Source organism: Rhinopithecus roxellana, chromosome 3, assembly GCF_007565055.1.
Source record: "Rhinopithecus roxellana isolate Shanxi Qingling chromosome 3, ASM756505v1, whole genome shotgun sequence".
In the NCBI taxonomy this organism is placed as follows: Eukaryota; Metazoa; Chordata; class Mammalia; order Primates; family Cercopithecidae; genus Rhinopithecus; species Rhinopithecus roxellana.
The window spans coordinates 120,100,613-120,117,426 of NC_044551.1; the positions used below are offsets into that span (position 1 = coordinate 120,100,613).

Consider the following 16,814-nt stretch of genomic DNA (forward strand, 5'->3'; position numbering starts at 1 on the left):
CGCATAACACTTCCTTCACCAAAGAGCTACACTTCTGAGATTTATTAGCTCTGTTCCCTTATTCCTAAAAAATGGGGTACAGCCTGGACTACCTACGGAAAAAATTAACATTCAGAAAAAAGTCTTCCAGCAAAAAACATATTGCTCATCAATTAGTATTTGCAGGTTGCTTGTAACTGTGAAGTTTGAATTAAATTATCAATAAAGCACCATGTAAAATGACTGCACACAGTAATTCTTTGATTTCTCTTATGTGCATGATGGGGGAATTCAATATAAACTGAGAGTGTTTCATAAAATTTATAATGAATGAAACCAGATTACCCCATACATATGCTATTCCTTGGTCAAGAGTTGAATACTTTTAGACATTGCCCTGACCCTTTCAAAACATTCATGAATGACTTATAGTCGATGTCACTTTTTTCATGACATGGGTGCTCTCAGAGTCATCTATATAGTCCCTTATAGGGTCACACAATTCCTGTCTGAAATCCAATGGTGTGGAAGGCACTTGGGTGATGCCAAGGTGAAGGTAAGCATATTAGGTGGGCAGTTCACTCTGGTTCCCAATAGGTTTCTAAGGCTCACATCATTTAATTCCATTTTTTCTTTCTCTGTAATTAACTCTCCAGATAAACACAAAATGAAGAGATAAACTTCTAAATACAGCTGTTTTTGTTTATTTCAATGGACGATGAATCACTGAAAAGTGGATAAGCAAAATGTTACATATTTAGGTTCTTTCCAAGACATTATTTGGGTTAAACATAGGACCATTGCATAGAGGACTTAATGGGGAAAAAAAGAATTTTAAAAAAAGAATTTAAAGTAGAATGTGTCTTTTAGTTAGTCATATATTCTTTATTGATTATATAAAAACACTCATACTTCAATCCTAAAGAATCTGAAAACAAACAAATAAGAACAGTTGATTAATTGTTCTCAAACAAGACTTACGTTGAGAGCAGTCACTGCCGATCCAACCGGGATAACACTGACAAGATCTGTCAATGGGGTTACAGGTTCCGTTGTTGGTGCAGGTACAAATGCCTGCACAGTTTTTCCCAAATCTGCCACTGGGACACACTGTGAATAAGCTATAGATCAGTAACTCACAATCACAACCCCTCTCATAGAATCCCTAGAATCTTAGCACAGGAAATGACTTTAAAGGTCACAGGCCCAGCTGCTCATTGGTAGCTATCTCTGCTCAACAGCATCCCTCATCTTGAATGGGCTCATTTTTACAAATCCATGAAGCCAAAGATTCTCATTACAGCATCACAAACCAGGGGACATCATTGCACTTCTAGAAATCTGACTTCACGACTTCTTGTTCTGGGAGTCAAAAATCCTTTCTCATATTGATTGTTTATGGGACGATGTGTCCAGCTAAAACTGAAGAGTAGCACAACTCAGGGAATAAAAACGTTTTGCTGGAGCGGCAAGCCAGTTTTTCCAAAGCTCAAAGTCCTATCTGAGAAGCTGCAGACACAGCACAGCAGAACACATTCCTAGCAGCAGCTGAAAACGTGGCCTTCAGGGAGGCCAAGGGGAGGCCTGAGGACAGGGCGTGCTCATCTCCAGTGCGTGCTCATCACCACCCAGCTGTCCAGGATGCTTCGTGCCTTACCTTCGTTGCAGAGGGCACCTGTGAAGCCAGGCAAGCAGTCACACAGGCCGGTGATGTGGTGGCAGGGCCCGCTGCTATGAACACACTGTGGGCATGTCTGGCTGCAGCGATGCCCATAAAAACCAGGGGAGCAGACTGAAAATAGAAGGGAAATCAGCAGTTATCCTTCTGAGATGCATCTCTCTCGCATTCCAGATTGGGATCTAGTTAAAGTTTTAGAGGTTAAAAAGCAAAACCTTAAAAAAAAGTAAGAACAATATAGATAATTTTCCAAGTAGAAAACAAGAACAATGAAGGAACAAAGGAACTCTTTAATAAGGAAAAGAAGTCACTAAACTCTGAGTTTCTTGAGAGCAAGCAAATGTCTTAATCTTCTTTATTTTCCCACTTAAGGCCCCAGTTAGCTCAAGGTTTGGCATAAAGCAGGGGCTCCAGGAATTTTCATTGAATAAATAAAGAGATTAAAAAATTGTAATACTAATAAGTCTCAGATAAGCACTCTCAATCCATTTATTGATCCTTTATTCTTTAAGAGTTGTTACTGGCAATAAAAATAGATCGACAGTCAAAATTTGAAGGTTTTTCCTCCTCAAAATGGTTCAGGTTAATGACTGTAATCGAAAAGTGATTAAGCAAAATGCTGTATACTTAAGTTCTTGCCAATATATTATTCAGTTTTAAATATAGGATAACTGCATAGAATTCTTATGGGGGAAAAGGCAATTTTAAAAATTAGAATAGTGTAACTTATAATTAGTCACATATTCTTTTTTGATTGCATTCACTAAAATAATAAGTAAAATCTTATGGATCCTTCTCTAACTCAGAAGTCTTAAGGACCAATGTCAACAGTTTCCTTTTTCAACTTCGCAATTCCATTTTCCCCATAGCACTGATTTTAAGACTACTAGCAGGATGAATGATTTGCCTCAAGGTTTGGCTGATGTTGACGTCTGGTAATTGAGGTAAGGCCAATGCCAAATTGCTGAATAAAATATTTACAGGTCAATGAATTTCTAGAACACCATTTGCAAGCTTTCAGGAAGGATGAAGAAATATATACTGATGGTTGTGCCAATGAGGCAATGAAGTAATTATTGAGAAGAAATGGTTAAATCCCCATCTGTTAGGTTAGTTCTGAAGGCTGGAAAGAATGAAGCTCTTGGGGAAGTGCTCTCAACACAGTTCTGCAAAGGACAAGTGAACCATTACACTCTCTTTTGCCTTCAAGTGCAACAGGACATCACTATAAACTGAGAGGTAGGACAGAGATCATTATTCTGTACATGGTGCCCAGGGAAGGGAAGGTGGAAATTACTGCCTAATGAGACACTTACTCCTCTGACAAGTGGTGCCGCGGAAGCCTGGTGCACACTCGCAGATGCCATCGTCAGGGGAGCACGAAGCCCCATTCTTACAGTAGCAGGGCAGGGAGCAGTTGGGGCCCCAGCGTCCCTCAGCACACACACTGTCACAGTGGACACCTGTAATAATGCACATGGGGCAAGGCTGAGTGAGAGGCAGTGTGTAACTTCCGCAGATACTAATTCAAAGATGAGGACTAAGCTCACAGTACTAAACCTGAGGATCACGAGCAGCAATGAATGGCGAGTTATCACCTTATACACATCAGTACACAGTATCATCATAACATTAAAATAATACCCAGAACAATTTTCTATGGAGTCACGAAGAAGGAATAGCACACTTTTGTTATATTGATTTTTATTCTTCAGGAGGAGGGAGCAAAGTGGAAGCCCAAGGGCTCTGTCTATTGCAAGTAAAATTTATCAACAATACGATATATTTTAGCCTTGGTGACTTCCTCCTCCTCCTTCCATTCTTTGTTTTCATAGAGAAATAAAGTGTAAAAGGATAAGGCAATGCACAGTTCCATAAAATGTTTTACATGAAGAAAACCCTCCCCTGGATTAAACAAATAAACATAATCTTAAAATAACTTGATGGTGCATTGTGCAGAACAGAAAGATGCACTGACACGTGCCACCAAATTCCTCCTTAAAAATCTTATCTGACATTGGAGAGATATTGGCAGAATATCACAACTGACATTATTTGTAGCTGTTGTCTATGCTATCGATTATTATGAAACTGTATGCAGGTGTTTAACTCTCATTTTAAGTATTGAGAAACTTTAGAATTAACAACAACAACAACAAAATGCCAAAAGGAAACAGAGAGGAAAGCCAAGCTTGCAAAAATATATCTAAAGCCAGGTTTTATTTGAGATAAATAAGTCTCTTCTGCATATTCATATTGGAAATACAATAGGGGCCTCTTTCTTGCCAGAATTCTTCACAACTCAAAGAAATCCTCTTCACATTGAAAGGCAATAAGTAATAATTAGTAGTGAACTGGAAGTTGCTGGCCTCAGAGCAAATGAAAACACATTAAGAGCAAGCACACACACCCTCCAGGATTCCAGAATACTAACAACCACCCAGCACCACGATGCTGAGATGGTCATGTCTTGTGTTACAGTTCTGACTTCTAAAGTACTCAGGCAAAAAGTCACCACAGTCTGAACCTTAATATGGAAGCAGTCCCAAACTATAACATGAATGTTGCTAATTGGTATGCCATTTCCGGTGAACACTGGAATAGCAGAATAGCAAGAAGATCCACTGTTCTGTTTTTTTCCTTCTGAAAGTCTCCCACACGGTAAAGGCCATTAAGCAGGCAAGAAAGCACGCAGACCTCATTGTGTCTAGCTTGACCCAACAATAGATTTTTATTTCATTTGGACCGTGGGCTGAAGGAAGGAAACCAGGTCTATTCATAAACCAATTGGAGTTTAAATATTTCCCACAGAATAAAATATGAAATCTGGGCCTACTATGTTGATTTTTTTCTTGCAATCATGAATATATTATCTTTTTTTTTTTCAAATCTCTTTTGAAAAACTGAGATGAAATTGCAAACTCTACCCTCCCCAAATGTGATACATCAGCCACAGAATCTTACCTGGAATTTATATCCACACCTATACAAGGCAGAAGCATCAAACATATTAAGCAGTAAATCACTTCAAAACAAGTCTGCAAACCTCAACTTTGTTTTGTGAATTTAAAGAAAGTACCAACAAGGGTAACCTGCTAAACGCTTCACTCTCAATTCAAATTCAGGTCCTAGACTCTGACCGTGAGCCAAGACTCCTGCTTAACAACAGCTAAGATGGGGACACCTGTTTATCACAGAGACTTAGACAACCAATCCAGGGCATTTTGGTCTGGAGCCATCAAGGCAAATCCCAGTGAAGATTTCGAAGAAGTGGAAGCTGAGTAATTATCTAGTTAATCTGACTGATCATCATCCTGAAAAATTAGTCCTGATTTTTTATGCTTTTTTGTTAGGGTGGGGACTTGGGGGAGACGTAAGATTTAGCCATTTATGATGACTTAGTTTATCAACTATTTGCCAAATCACTGCTTCAAATTACACTTAATAAATTCAGTTAAGATGGAATGGAGTACACTTTAAGTCAAAAGTATATGCTGCTTTTTTATAACATAGGTTATCATGATTTATGTATAGCTTAGCCCATTCTCAATCTGAGCATGTTAAGAAAAATGACTACAGGCCAGACAGGCAAATCTGAGTAAAGAGATCCTTTCTTTCATAACTGATTCCTCTTCCCTTGAGAGGTTTGTTTAGCTGATTAGCCTAGCCATCAGTCATAATCAACTATATCCTGGTAATGTTTGTGTAAGTAACAAGGCCCAACCTATAGCAAGAAGATCCACTGCAGAGATAAGCTTGTTTCATATGGTTTACCCATCATTTCATTTCCAGAGAATCATAGCAAAGTCTATAGATCATTGATCAAACCTTCTGTGTCCAATCATATAAGCATCTTTCAACTGTCTCAAGCTTACTTGAAAATAACTTTTATCTTAGAATTGCAAAGAAATGTTTCCTTTGAATATAAATTATAAAAATTCTATTACCAACTCCCTCTTAAAAAATTCAAGTCCTTTTATTTTACTCTATCAATAATCAGTAAAAAATGAGTCAGCATTTTGCAGATACTAATACCTAATCTATGTGAAGATAAATATCAAGTATGTCTCAGTTAGGGGGCAATTCCAGGGAAAGGTGTGGAGTTATCTTTCCTCCTCTTGCTGCACCCTCTTCTCCTATTGCTGCTTCTCCCCTTCTGGTCCTCTGTGCCCTCCTGGTTATTTTTCCCTTCGTCTTACAGTCAGAAAAGGACAAGATACATTTATTATTGGTGAGTAGTACCTTCTCTGGAGAATACTGATATTCTAAGACAGCATGCATTCTAAGAGCCTAAGAAATAAGTATCTAATTGTGGAATTTCAGGCAGTAAGTATCACGAAGAGAGTGTTGGGTAACTGTTTCTCTAAGTTGCACCAGGTATATGACTGCTGATGTGACTTCCATTTAAGGATAATCCTGAAATGAAATATTCTCCAGGATGAAGAGTTGTAAGTTTTGCTTTAACCATTATTTTTGTCTCTGTGTGTGTACATGTGTATTATTTATATTTATCTCCTCTTATTTTCTGCCAACTTTGCTAGAGTCCTACAAAACATCTTTTTGTTTCTTTGTTTATCAAAGGCAGAAAAGGAAACCCAACTCAGCAAACATTCAAGGGATCCGGCCAGCGCCTGGCTTGCTGGTGAGAAGTTTTCTTAAAAATGTAACTCCAGGGTGATAATGACTACAGAACAGGCACACCCCACTCTGCCTGGGGATCATGATCAGGAACAGAGGTAGCTTGTGAAGGGAGAAGAGGACTGTAGGCTAAAGGAACAGTGGCTGCAAGGCTCAGAAGCCCAAAGAAGTGTCTGTCCTTTGGGAACTGCAAGTGTTGGGTACAGCTGAAACTCAGGGGCTGGGGAGAGCAGGTGAGGTATCTGGGCTGCCAAGCAGTGGCTACACTGAGTTGAGCCAACAGTGCCATGCTATAGAGTGTGAACCTCCCGCTGGTGTTAACAGGGACCAAACGAACAATTTTAAGAAGGAAGGAGCATAACTAAATTTGCACTTTATAGGACAGAAGATAGCCTGAAGATGTTGAGCCTGGGAAGAAAGAAAACCTGTCAGGTGCTCTTTACCTGGGGAACCCCAAATGGGGGTAAAAAAATATGATCAAAGTGACAAGGCATGAAACTAAGTCAATGCCAGCACAGATGCAGGGGAAGATGAATTCTGGAGAGATATAGAAGAAAATGCAGATGAAGACTCCCCTCCAATTCTCCACCAAAGGTAATTAATTCTGGCAGCTCCCTGAGGGAGAGACAATGCCTGTTGTTGCTTACCATAGCACCTAGCACATGGGAGGTGTTAAATAAATATTTGTTGAATGAATCAATAAGCATAATTCCTCTTTCCTATATGATATTCAGGACCACTTTCTAATGGGATGGAGCAACCACATCGTTCTTTGCTTTCCTGAATCAGTCTTCACTCAAACCAGGAAGCCCAACATATTTATAGGTTGTGTACCAAAAATGGTGACCCTTCCCTGCTAAGGAGGTGGAGATGTCTGCCTTGCTTATTTTTGAGCAAATATGCATTTGGGGGCTCAGGTCTGTGTTTTTACATGTAAGCCCAGATTATTAGGCCATAAAAGAATTATATGACATCTTAAGGAAATTCCTTCAGAAGTTTTAGCAAAAAATAGATAAAAACTTTAATAGTTCAGGAAACAACTTCCTAAAATATTGGGAAGAAGGGGCAAAATGGGAAGGGGGTAGGTTTAAATCTGCAGCCATCTCTGGTTAATGGGAGCATTTCTCTTCTGATAAATGTTCTAATGCTGATAAGGAGATCTGTAAGGGACTGTTTTTGCCAGGACTGAGGACAAAGAGCTCTTTGATAGCCTTCACAAGTTGCTAGGCAATGGCTGAATGATCGTGATAAACTTCAGCTAAGCAGCTCTAAAGAAATGTTCGTGCAATTAATGCCTGATGCATTATGCCAGCGGCCTCAATGTGAAATCAGCATTCACTGGGCATTTGTGATTGCATGAATGCAGTAAATAAATCATCTGGGGTGTCATTCTTTCCCCTTTCATAGACATAATCCCAAATCCTTGTCTTACTTAATTGCTTATATTCCTTATGCCAGTATTCCAATATTTGGAGCAATAGTGAATGAAGAAAACTATTTTGATTCAATGTCTAACTCCTGGGCAACAAGCTATTAAACATATATTAGAGCAAAGAGAGATATTTGTTAATAATAATTGGGCTTGGTAATTATAAGACGGAGGAAATATAGTATTTAGTCACAACACGTTTTCTGCTTTTCTAATCCTTTGACCAACAAAGCAGTGATGTAGTGTAGTGTAGTGTAGTGTAGTGTAGTGTAGTGTAGTGTAGTGTAGTGTAGTGTGGTGTGGTGTAGTATAGAGAAGTTATTCACTGGTATATCCATCTCTGCCAATACAGTGTCTGTCTTGATGCAATGTGAGTTTCTGCAGGATGGGAGTTGGCATCACTTCCTCTCCATGTTTCCAGCACCCAAGCATTATGGTTGCATAGAACCCGGAGACACTCAACAAATGGTTGTTAAACCAAATCTTTCTATTTGGGTACTATGGATTTTAAAGATCCAGTAAAAGGAATCTGCTTTATATAGTTCAACAAAGTTGAAAAAAGTCTTAATAAGTCATAAAAATCAGAGATGTTTGCCTTTGCAGTTACAAGACAAAAAAAAAAAAAAAAAAAAAATACCAGACCCCATGGTCTGCCTGAGTCTGGACCCAGATAAAAGCAAGCAGAAAGGATTGCTAGGCAGATAGTGGAGCTTTGGCTTTTTCTTTGGCCTCTTTTTGGGGGGAGGGATGAGCACCTCCCTTCACTCTCACAGCAGGGGCCCAGCCTTCTGCTTTTATATGATCCCCTCCCCCAAACAAACAGACATATACATATGAACTTGCAGACACACTCTCCACTCCTCAGTACCCAAAAGGGTCAGATAGTGAGTCATTTGTACTTGTGGCTGATTGGGTGCAGGCGTATTAATTAAACTCATTTGACTAAAGTTATTATCTCCAACTTGGATTTGCACTTATATGTCACTGGACAAAGGAAGGTAGGTCTCCCCCTATTTTAACAATTTGGGAGTCCCTTAGCTGCATAAGACATCACCTCAGGACAGATTAGTCCCTGAAGTAGCAGCTCACTCACTCAGCTGATCAAACTTGGTGTTTGTTAAAACATGGAGAGGAGAGCTTTCCTTGTGGAGAGAGGTTGAGGCCACTGTAGGCCTAGTTCTGCTTGCTGGGAAGAGTGGAAAAGTGGGCTCTTCTCATCAACTTGCCACAGGACTCCTCCTTCCAATTCCACCCCTCCTGGCTGGGCTCAGATGAGCCCCCAACCTCTCCTCTTATTCTCCTTCCCCTCCCCTTACAATTATACCACACCTTGCTAGTCTCTTCTCTCTTTCTCAAGACGCCTAGAGTTTGATTGGGTGTCCTATTATCCTTTTTATCTGTTTAGCATTTAACTTTTTTATTCTGATATAAACACATCCTTAAATCTCCTCTTCTCATTTGCCATTGATTATGTGGTTTCTGTCAAAGAAATGCATCCCAGACCCCAAGCTCTTCAATAACTGGAGTAATACAGCACAGCAGATGCCAGTATGCAGACCATAATTGCCACTGCCTGCCTGGGTCACCAGGGCAGACAAGGCCACCAAGTAAGGTTTTGCTCTTGCACTATGCAAGAGCCCCTGGCCAAGGGGCTAACTTGGGGCAGAAATCCAGCTTGCACTTCACGTGCCAAGGAGTACATCCTGAGGGATTTCCAAATCTTTTCCAAATTTGTATCAAATGTGCCTTATGGATGGGCAGAGGCTCCATAATCTTCCTCCTCCTAAGCCACTTTCCAAATTCTCATTTAGTAGGTGTGAGGTGGGGACTGGGAATATGCAAGTTCGAAGAGTTCCCAGGTGACAGTGATCTTAGCCAGGGCTGGGAATGAGGCCGGACACTGCACATGTTCCCAGTCAGCTGGAATGAAATCTTGATTAGCTGTAATGCTCAGCAAATGGGTGTTCTGGCTGACTGAAGTCAGAGCAGAAAAGAAGACATAAACTTCAGTCTGTTTCTGTAATTTTGGGAAAATACTTTATAAAAGTATATCACTCTGGAAATATACACACATAAGTATACACACACACTCATAATTATATTTCACTGACATCTGAAATTTCAGTATAATCATTTTGAAAAGTCAGCCTCATTTTATAGCAGAGAGAGAGAGAGAAAGAGAGAGTATACCAGAGGTCCAGAGGCATAGGAGAAGCAGCATAGGACACAGCCTAAATCCTGAATGGTATTTCATCTTCCCCATTCTTCTACTGCAATCTGCCTCTTTTTGATAAAATTGTCTATTGGCTAAAAATGACAATAAATTAAGGTTTCAAATAACCACATACTACAATAAAATGGTACTTTTTTTGGAAATAGGATCCAAAATGTCAAACGCAACTTTTATTTTGTTTACTTTTCATAGCAGTATATTTTGAGGACTTATTTTATGACTAGGTAAAATAGGACTATCAATTATAATAGAAATAAAAAAGCCTCCGTTCCTTTAAGAGAACAGTCAAATACTAGACAGTTGGTTGAAGTTATAAGGAATGGTGGATGTAAGTACACAGCAAGAGAGCAAGCCAACTTCCTTGGCATCTCACCTTAGGGTGAGACTTCCTCAATTTAGTCACGTTAATTCCTTTGTAAAGAGGAACAAGACCCTTCTGACTCTTATCTCTGGCTCCAAATCCAACTGATCAGCCTCTCCCCACAGTGTCCACAGTTGACAGAGCACTTAAGAACATCTTGTTGATTTGGTCAGGGGAAGAGCCCTGGCTTCTGTGTCAGCTTTCACTGATTTGTTCATAAAAGCCTCACTACACACAAGCCTCCTACCCTACATACTGCTGCCCCGTCCAGGGATACTTAATAGTTCACCTACAGCAATCTCAGCAACAGGGATGAGAGGAAATAGAATTGCTTGCTTCCCTGGGCTTATGGTTTATTTTTTGACCTCAAACCTGGTGTCTTAAATGAAAAGCAAAACCTTCTTTATGTTCAGAAAAGTCCTAACAAGGTACTAACCCAAAACACTTCTATGGGTAAAAAATTATCAGTCTGTCCGGTGCAGACAATAAAATGATGTCCTTTGTAAATAACATACAGAAGTTGCTCTTTCCTTTAAAAAAAAATAAGCCAATTCTTGGTCCAATTGTAGGTGTTTTTTGGAACTTCAGTAATTTTCTTTTCCTCTACATGTTTTTTTTTTATACCAAGTATATTCTGTAAGTGTGAGGGATGACCTCACAGCAGGCTTAGATACTGACAGATGCTTACAGACAAACAGCCCACACAGAAGACCCAGGAATGAGACACTGGGGCAACTTAGCTGGTCTAGAAGCAATAATGACTGACAGGCCATGAGGCAGAGATAGTGGGCAACAAGCAATAGAGCAGCATGAAGCGGTAGTCTTCCCATTTAGAGAAGCAGGCCGGCCACAGATGGACAGAGGATTACAAGATTACATTGTGTGACAAAGCCACTGCATTCCCGTAGGAGCTTGATAGGTCTAAGGCCAGATGGGATAATTTGTCTTACCCCATGACCCAGACTGTGGAATGCAACTAACACATTTTCCGGCTGGCTTCAGGCCAAATCCTGTCTCTTGCTCTTCTCATGTACACTAGAGTGTGCCTTTCATAGGCTGGTTCTAAATCATCAAAGTAGGTGGACACTTGAGCAGTGACTGGTGTGTTCAGGAACACCTCAGATTCTTTCTATCTTCACAAGACAAAAGTCGATTTGGTGGAGTGTTGTATAAAACAAATGATGTGGTCTCTCTGTTAGAAAAGTTCTGAATTTGCCAGAAGGTTAAAAATGTTATTTGGCTTCACTGTGGTCATTGAGAAATTAGTATCGATCTCTCCATTTGAGAACTTCAAGAACCCTAGCGAAGTCACAAAACTTCAAGAACCCTAGCGAAGTCACAAAACTTCAAGAACCCTAGCGAAGTCACAAAACTTCAAGAACCCTAGTGAAGTCACAAAATTAAAATGGTTTAAGCCTTAGTGTGATGCAGTTTTAACATTTGGGGATGAAGAGCCAAGCTGAAACAGTGGAAGGCAGAATTTCCTATTGTGAAGTCAAAGTTATCTCAGGTTTTGCAAGTCAAGATGGAACTACAGGGTTGGGGAGGCCTTGTGTCTGTGGGTAGCTCCTATTGGTAGAAAATAAAGTCCACTGCACCAGCCTTGGCCTGTTTCTCAAGGTAGCTCTCAGATACTAGAAATCAAGCACATGACAGTTCATCTCAGTTTACTCCTTTAAAAACCAAAGAAGCTCTCAACATGTTCCAAAGGACTGACAGACACAACCTGAAGAGGTTGCTGGTGACATCCCATGTTTATGAATCTGAAGACTTCATATTGTTAAGTGAACAGTATTTCCCAAATTAATCTATAGATTCAATCTCCATTAAATCTCCACCTTGCTTCTTTGTGGAAATTAACATATTGATTTTACCATTTATAGGGAAATTCAAGGACCCAGAATAGTCAAAACAATCCTGAAAAAGAAAATCCAACTAAGAGGACTCAAATTTCTCAGTTTTAATACTTCCTACAAAGCTGTAATAATTAAAACAGTATGGTGCTGGCATAAGGAGAGACATACAGACTAATGAAATGAAATAGAGAGTCCAGAAATAAATCCTGTCACATTTATGGAACACTGAATTTTAAAAATAGTATCAAGACAATTCAGTGAGGGTAAGAATAGTCTTTTCACATATGGTGCTGGGACAACTGGATAGCCACATGCAAAAGAATGAAGTTGGACACCTACCTCATATTGTATATAAAAATTACCTCAAAATAGATCAAATATCTAAATACAAAGCTAAAAGTATAACATTTTTAGGAGAAACACGGACATAAATCTTGTGACCTTGAATCAGGCAATGTTTTTTTTTTAGATGTAACACCAAAAGCACTAGCAATGAAATAAAAAAGATAAACTAGACTTCATCAAAATAAAAACTTTTCTGCTGCAAAAGTCATAATGAAGAAAGAAAAAAATAACTCCAAGAATAGAAGAAAATATTTGTAAATTATATATCTGAAAAGGGACATACATCTAAAAAATATAAAGAACTATTATAATACCATAATAAAAAGAAAATCCAGTTAAAAAATGAACAGTCTGAATAGGGATTTATATAAAGAAGATAATACAGATGACCAATAAATGCACAGAAAGATGTTCAGTATCATCAGCCATCATGGAAATGGGAAGCAAAACCACAGTGAGACACCACCGTACACTAACTAGGATGGCTAGGATCAAAAAGTCAGATAATAACTAGTGTTGGTGAGGAAATGAAAAAAATGGAACCCTAACACATTACTCATAGGAATGTAAAGTAGTCCTAGAAGAACAATGTTTTTGCTCACGATACTTGGAAGGTGGCACTAAATAGCTTAGCAAGTCTGTATACCATGAGCAGAAACTTCTTATTCTTTCAGGATCACTTTTAGCGTGATAAACTTCCTGGCTGAAACCATGAAGTGATATAAATAAGGAGAAACTCCCACCCTGTGGTTAGATAATTTGCACTCAATCACCCACCCTGTGGTTAGATAATTTGTACTCAATCATATTATGAATTTGTCATGACTGAACATTATCAAAAAAAAGAAAGTTTTAAAACTTTTACTTCCAGCAATGAACATTCTAATATTTGCATATTAACCATTCAATAATATGCATATGCATATTCGCCATATTAATATCAGTATTTTTTTGCCTCACTAAGGTGACCCTTGTTATATTTTTAGGGTTTATTTCAATCATTCTTTCCTCAGTGCTCAAAATATACCACAGCGGTCTTGCTGGACTCTTCAAAGCAATTCACATTTTCCCCATCTTGCTGGCCTGAATTTTGACAGCTGGACCTTACATGTAGCTCAAGAGAACTGTGCCTGCACAAATCAACAAAAAATCAGCCCTGGATTATAGATTAAAGGTTTCAGTTTACTGGAAACTTTATCGAATTTTCGTTTCTTTTGAAAAGTTGACTTGTGTGTGTTCCTGTGAAGTGACAAGCAACAGCGCTCGGTGTTAAGTTGGTGGGTTTCCCCTTTCCATTAGTGGTCCTCGGCTCTCACCTGACCATCCAGGGAGGCAGCGGCAGTGGCCCGTGGTAGGGTGGCAGCCATCTGCGTGGCTGCAGTCACAGCGCTCAGCACAGTTCAGCCCGTACGTGCCATCCTGCGTGGAAAACAGCATCAAAGGCAACAATGAGGGCCTGGGAAATCCCACAACAGGAGAGGAAAAGGCCACTGTCAGCCATTTCACATACAGTCTGCTGTCCCAAACACTTCTGAGAGGGATGCATCTTTTTTTTTTCCTTTTTTTTTTTTTTTTTGAGATGGAGTCTTGCTCTGTTGCCCAGGCTGGAGTGCAGTGGTGTGATCTCAGCTCACCGCAACCTCGGCCTCCTGAGTTGAAGCAATTCTCAGCCTCCCGAGTAGCTGGGACTTCAGGCACCTGCCACCATGCCCAGCTAATTTTTGCATTTTTAGTGAAGATAGGGTTTCACCTTGTTGGTTGGGCTGGTCTCTAACTCCTGACCTCAGGTGATCCACCCACCTCGGCCTCCTAAAGTGTTGGGATTACAGGTGGGAGCCACCGCACTCAGCCAGAGGGATGCATCTTAATCACCTCTTTCTATGTCTTCTTAGTCCCCAAAATAGAGGCTCCAGGAAGTCAGTGTTTTAAAGTCACTCAAACCCTAGTTTATGCCTGACACAATGGTTGGGACATAAAAATGGTGAAGCCAATCATGCCAATACACTGATATCCATATATGCAAATATATGTAAAAATGCCAAGTATTTAAAAGAAGTTTATCCTATAAGCTACAACTCATAAAAATATTTTCTTTTGTTCCTAAAGATTTTTTACAAAATAGATCAGTGTCCCTTATAATGCATCCTATTATTTAGTGAAAAGAGAGAATGGCTCACACAAAAATGACCCTTACCCACAAAAAAAGCTCTAAAATTATAGTTTTAAAACTATAATTTTATAATTTAAAAAAATGTTTAATTATAAACTAATTTTTAAAATTATAGTTTTAATTGAATTGAGTTCATTGCCATAAGTTGCCAACAAGATACATGGCACTATAAAGAAAAATGAAGAACTTTTGTTTCTTTTCTCTAATTATTATCCTGCTTTTCAGGAGGAAGTCTAAGCCACACAAAATATTCTGACTCACAATCCTAAGCATGAGTTGACACACCTCCTCACAACCCCCTTTCCAGATCTTTTATATTTTCACATGCATGTCAGTTTGGATGGTCTGATGAAGACAACACTCCTCATGTACATGATCATTTTGTTTGTGGAGAAAGAATGGAAAGTTCAGCTCTTTCACCCCAGATCCTGAGAATTGAGGGAGGCACTACACACCTTCCCAACACCACCCAAGCACTAAGAGAAACAGGGGTACAGAATTACCACGGAGGAGGAACATGGGAACCAGCATAGACAGGTAGTGGGTGTTATAGATGAATAATTATTTGTCTAGAACTAGTTAAAATAAGAAAAAGAAAACAATCATTTTGTAGACCCCACCAATGTTTGATAGAGCTACACAGGATTTAGCTTTGTCATGATATGAACCACTAAACTCTCAGCCTTCACTGATTTACTAACTCCTCTAAGGTATGAAAAAGGACGAGATTGTGCTAGGGGCTTTGCTTTGTCTACAATCAGATAGGGAGTAAAAAGTGATCTTCAAGCTCATCTCCAAGTACTAATAATTTGTTCACTAGTCTGATGAGAGGCAGCAAAGCTAACAACTCTGTCCATGGGATATCCATGAGTGGGATCATTTCGACTTTGGGAAGTGGGTTGTACTTAATGAGGAGGAAGCCCAGAGACAAAAGAGCATTGTGGAAGGCCCTTCTTGAGGGGCCCAGTTCAGGGGGTCACATTGTTATCTCGCCATCAGATGATGTCCTGGAGGCAGAGAACACACACCACAGAAAGAATGCCTAATGGCTCAGGAGAAAAGAATTGCTATAGGAAGACAGAGTGATGGAAAAGAAATCAGCAGCTTACTCCAAAATGCACTTCCCATTTGCACTCCCTGACAGCCTGAGCTAGATGCAGTATGAGATTTCTAATGACCTGTATCTCCAAAGTAGGTCAAGGGAATAGAGTGAGCTATAGGGACATCTTAAGATATTCTTGTGGCTCCAGAGAAACTTATGCTAAAAGACACAGTTTCCAAACCTTCTTTTAACACTTCCAGGAGCATTTCTGTGACATCAATCACCACCCTCCTTTCAAATCCCAGCCACTTTCCACCCTAAAGGCAGGGGGATTTCCATGATAATGGAAACAAAATATTTAGAGAGCTGACAGGCATACACTGGGTGTTTGACCAGTGCTGTTCACTGGCTACCACCAAGAGATGGGTGTATAAGAAACAGAAAATAAAGGGTGGGGGTTGAGGAAACTGAATAAGATGAAGGAAAAGAAGAAAGAAATTCTCACAGAGCCTATCTAACCAGTCTCCATGTTGATCCCTTTTCCAATCCTACGTCCAATTTGAATCCAAACACCTAGATTCTTCCAGTAGTCACCGAAGTTGGGTTCACACTGAGCCACTTGAAGTCAGGAAAACTGCAAAAAGAAGCCAACTCTACGGCATCAGCTCTTCATAGGCATTTTCCGTCAGGGCGCTGATTCGTGCATACCTGGCAGGGAAGTTCGCATTTCTCCCCGCGCCATCCAGGCGCACACGTGCAGGTCCCGTCCAGGGTGTTGCAGGCTCCCCCGTTGAGGCACTGGCATGTTAAGTTACAGCCAAAGCCCCATGTGCCACTGGGACATCTGATGGAGCAGTCCACCCCGTGCCAGCCTGTGCGACAAGAACGCCAGAGCATGTGAGCGAACAAAGGCAGCAGGGAGCCTTGCTGAGCCTTTCCAAAACATGTTTCTCTTTAGAAACACCTTGGAGATGCACACAGTGCCTCCCAGCCCCAGCCACAGCAGCAGAGAGCACTGGTTCTGCCAAGTGAAGCCTCCATCAGAGATGAACAGAACGCACCCCTGAGGACCCAAACAGCCAT

The 16,814-nt window shown here is 40.1% G+C and overlaps 1 protein-coding gene across 3 annotated transcripts in view; it reads right to left on the reverse strand.

Annotated features, from left to right (window-relative positions):
• Positions 1 to 16,814, reverse strand: part of MEGF10 (multiple EGF like domains 10) — a 397,687-nt gene that overhangs the window by 25,591 nt on the left and 355,282 nt on the right. The window contains exons 14-18 of one of the 3 annotated variants that reach the window (XM_030927482.1): positions 16,440 to 16,603; positions 13,836 to 13,938; positions 2,974 to 3,120; positions 1,637 to 1,771; positions 961 to 1,089 (exon numbers count right to left, since the gene is read on the reverse strand). In XM_030927482.1, the coding sequence (XP_030783342.1) occupies positions 961 to 1,089; positions 1,637 to 1,771; positions 2,974 to 3,120; positions 13,836 to 13,938; positions 16,440 to 16,603 (678 nt within the window). Of the gene's footprint in view, positions 1 to 960; positions 1,090 to 1,636; positions 1,772 to 2,973; positions 3,121 to 11,790; positions 12,236 to 13,835; positions 13,939 to 16,439; positions 16,604 to 16,814 lie in introns of those variants that run through there. The other 2 variants (XM_030927483.1, XM_030927484.1) reach the window with 2 other exon arrangements.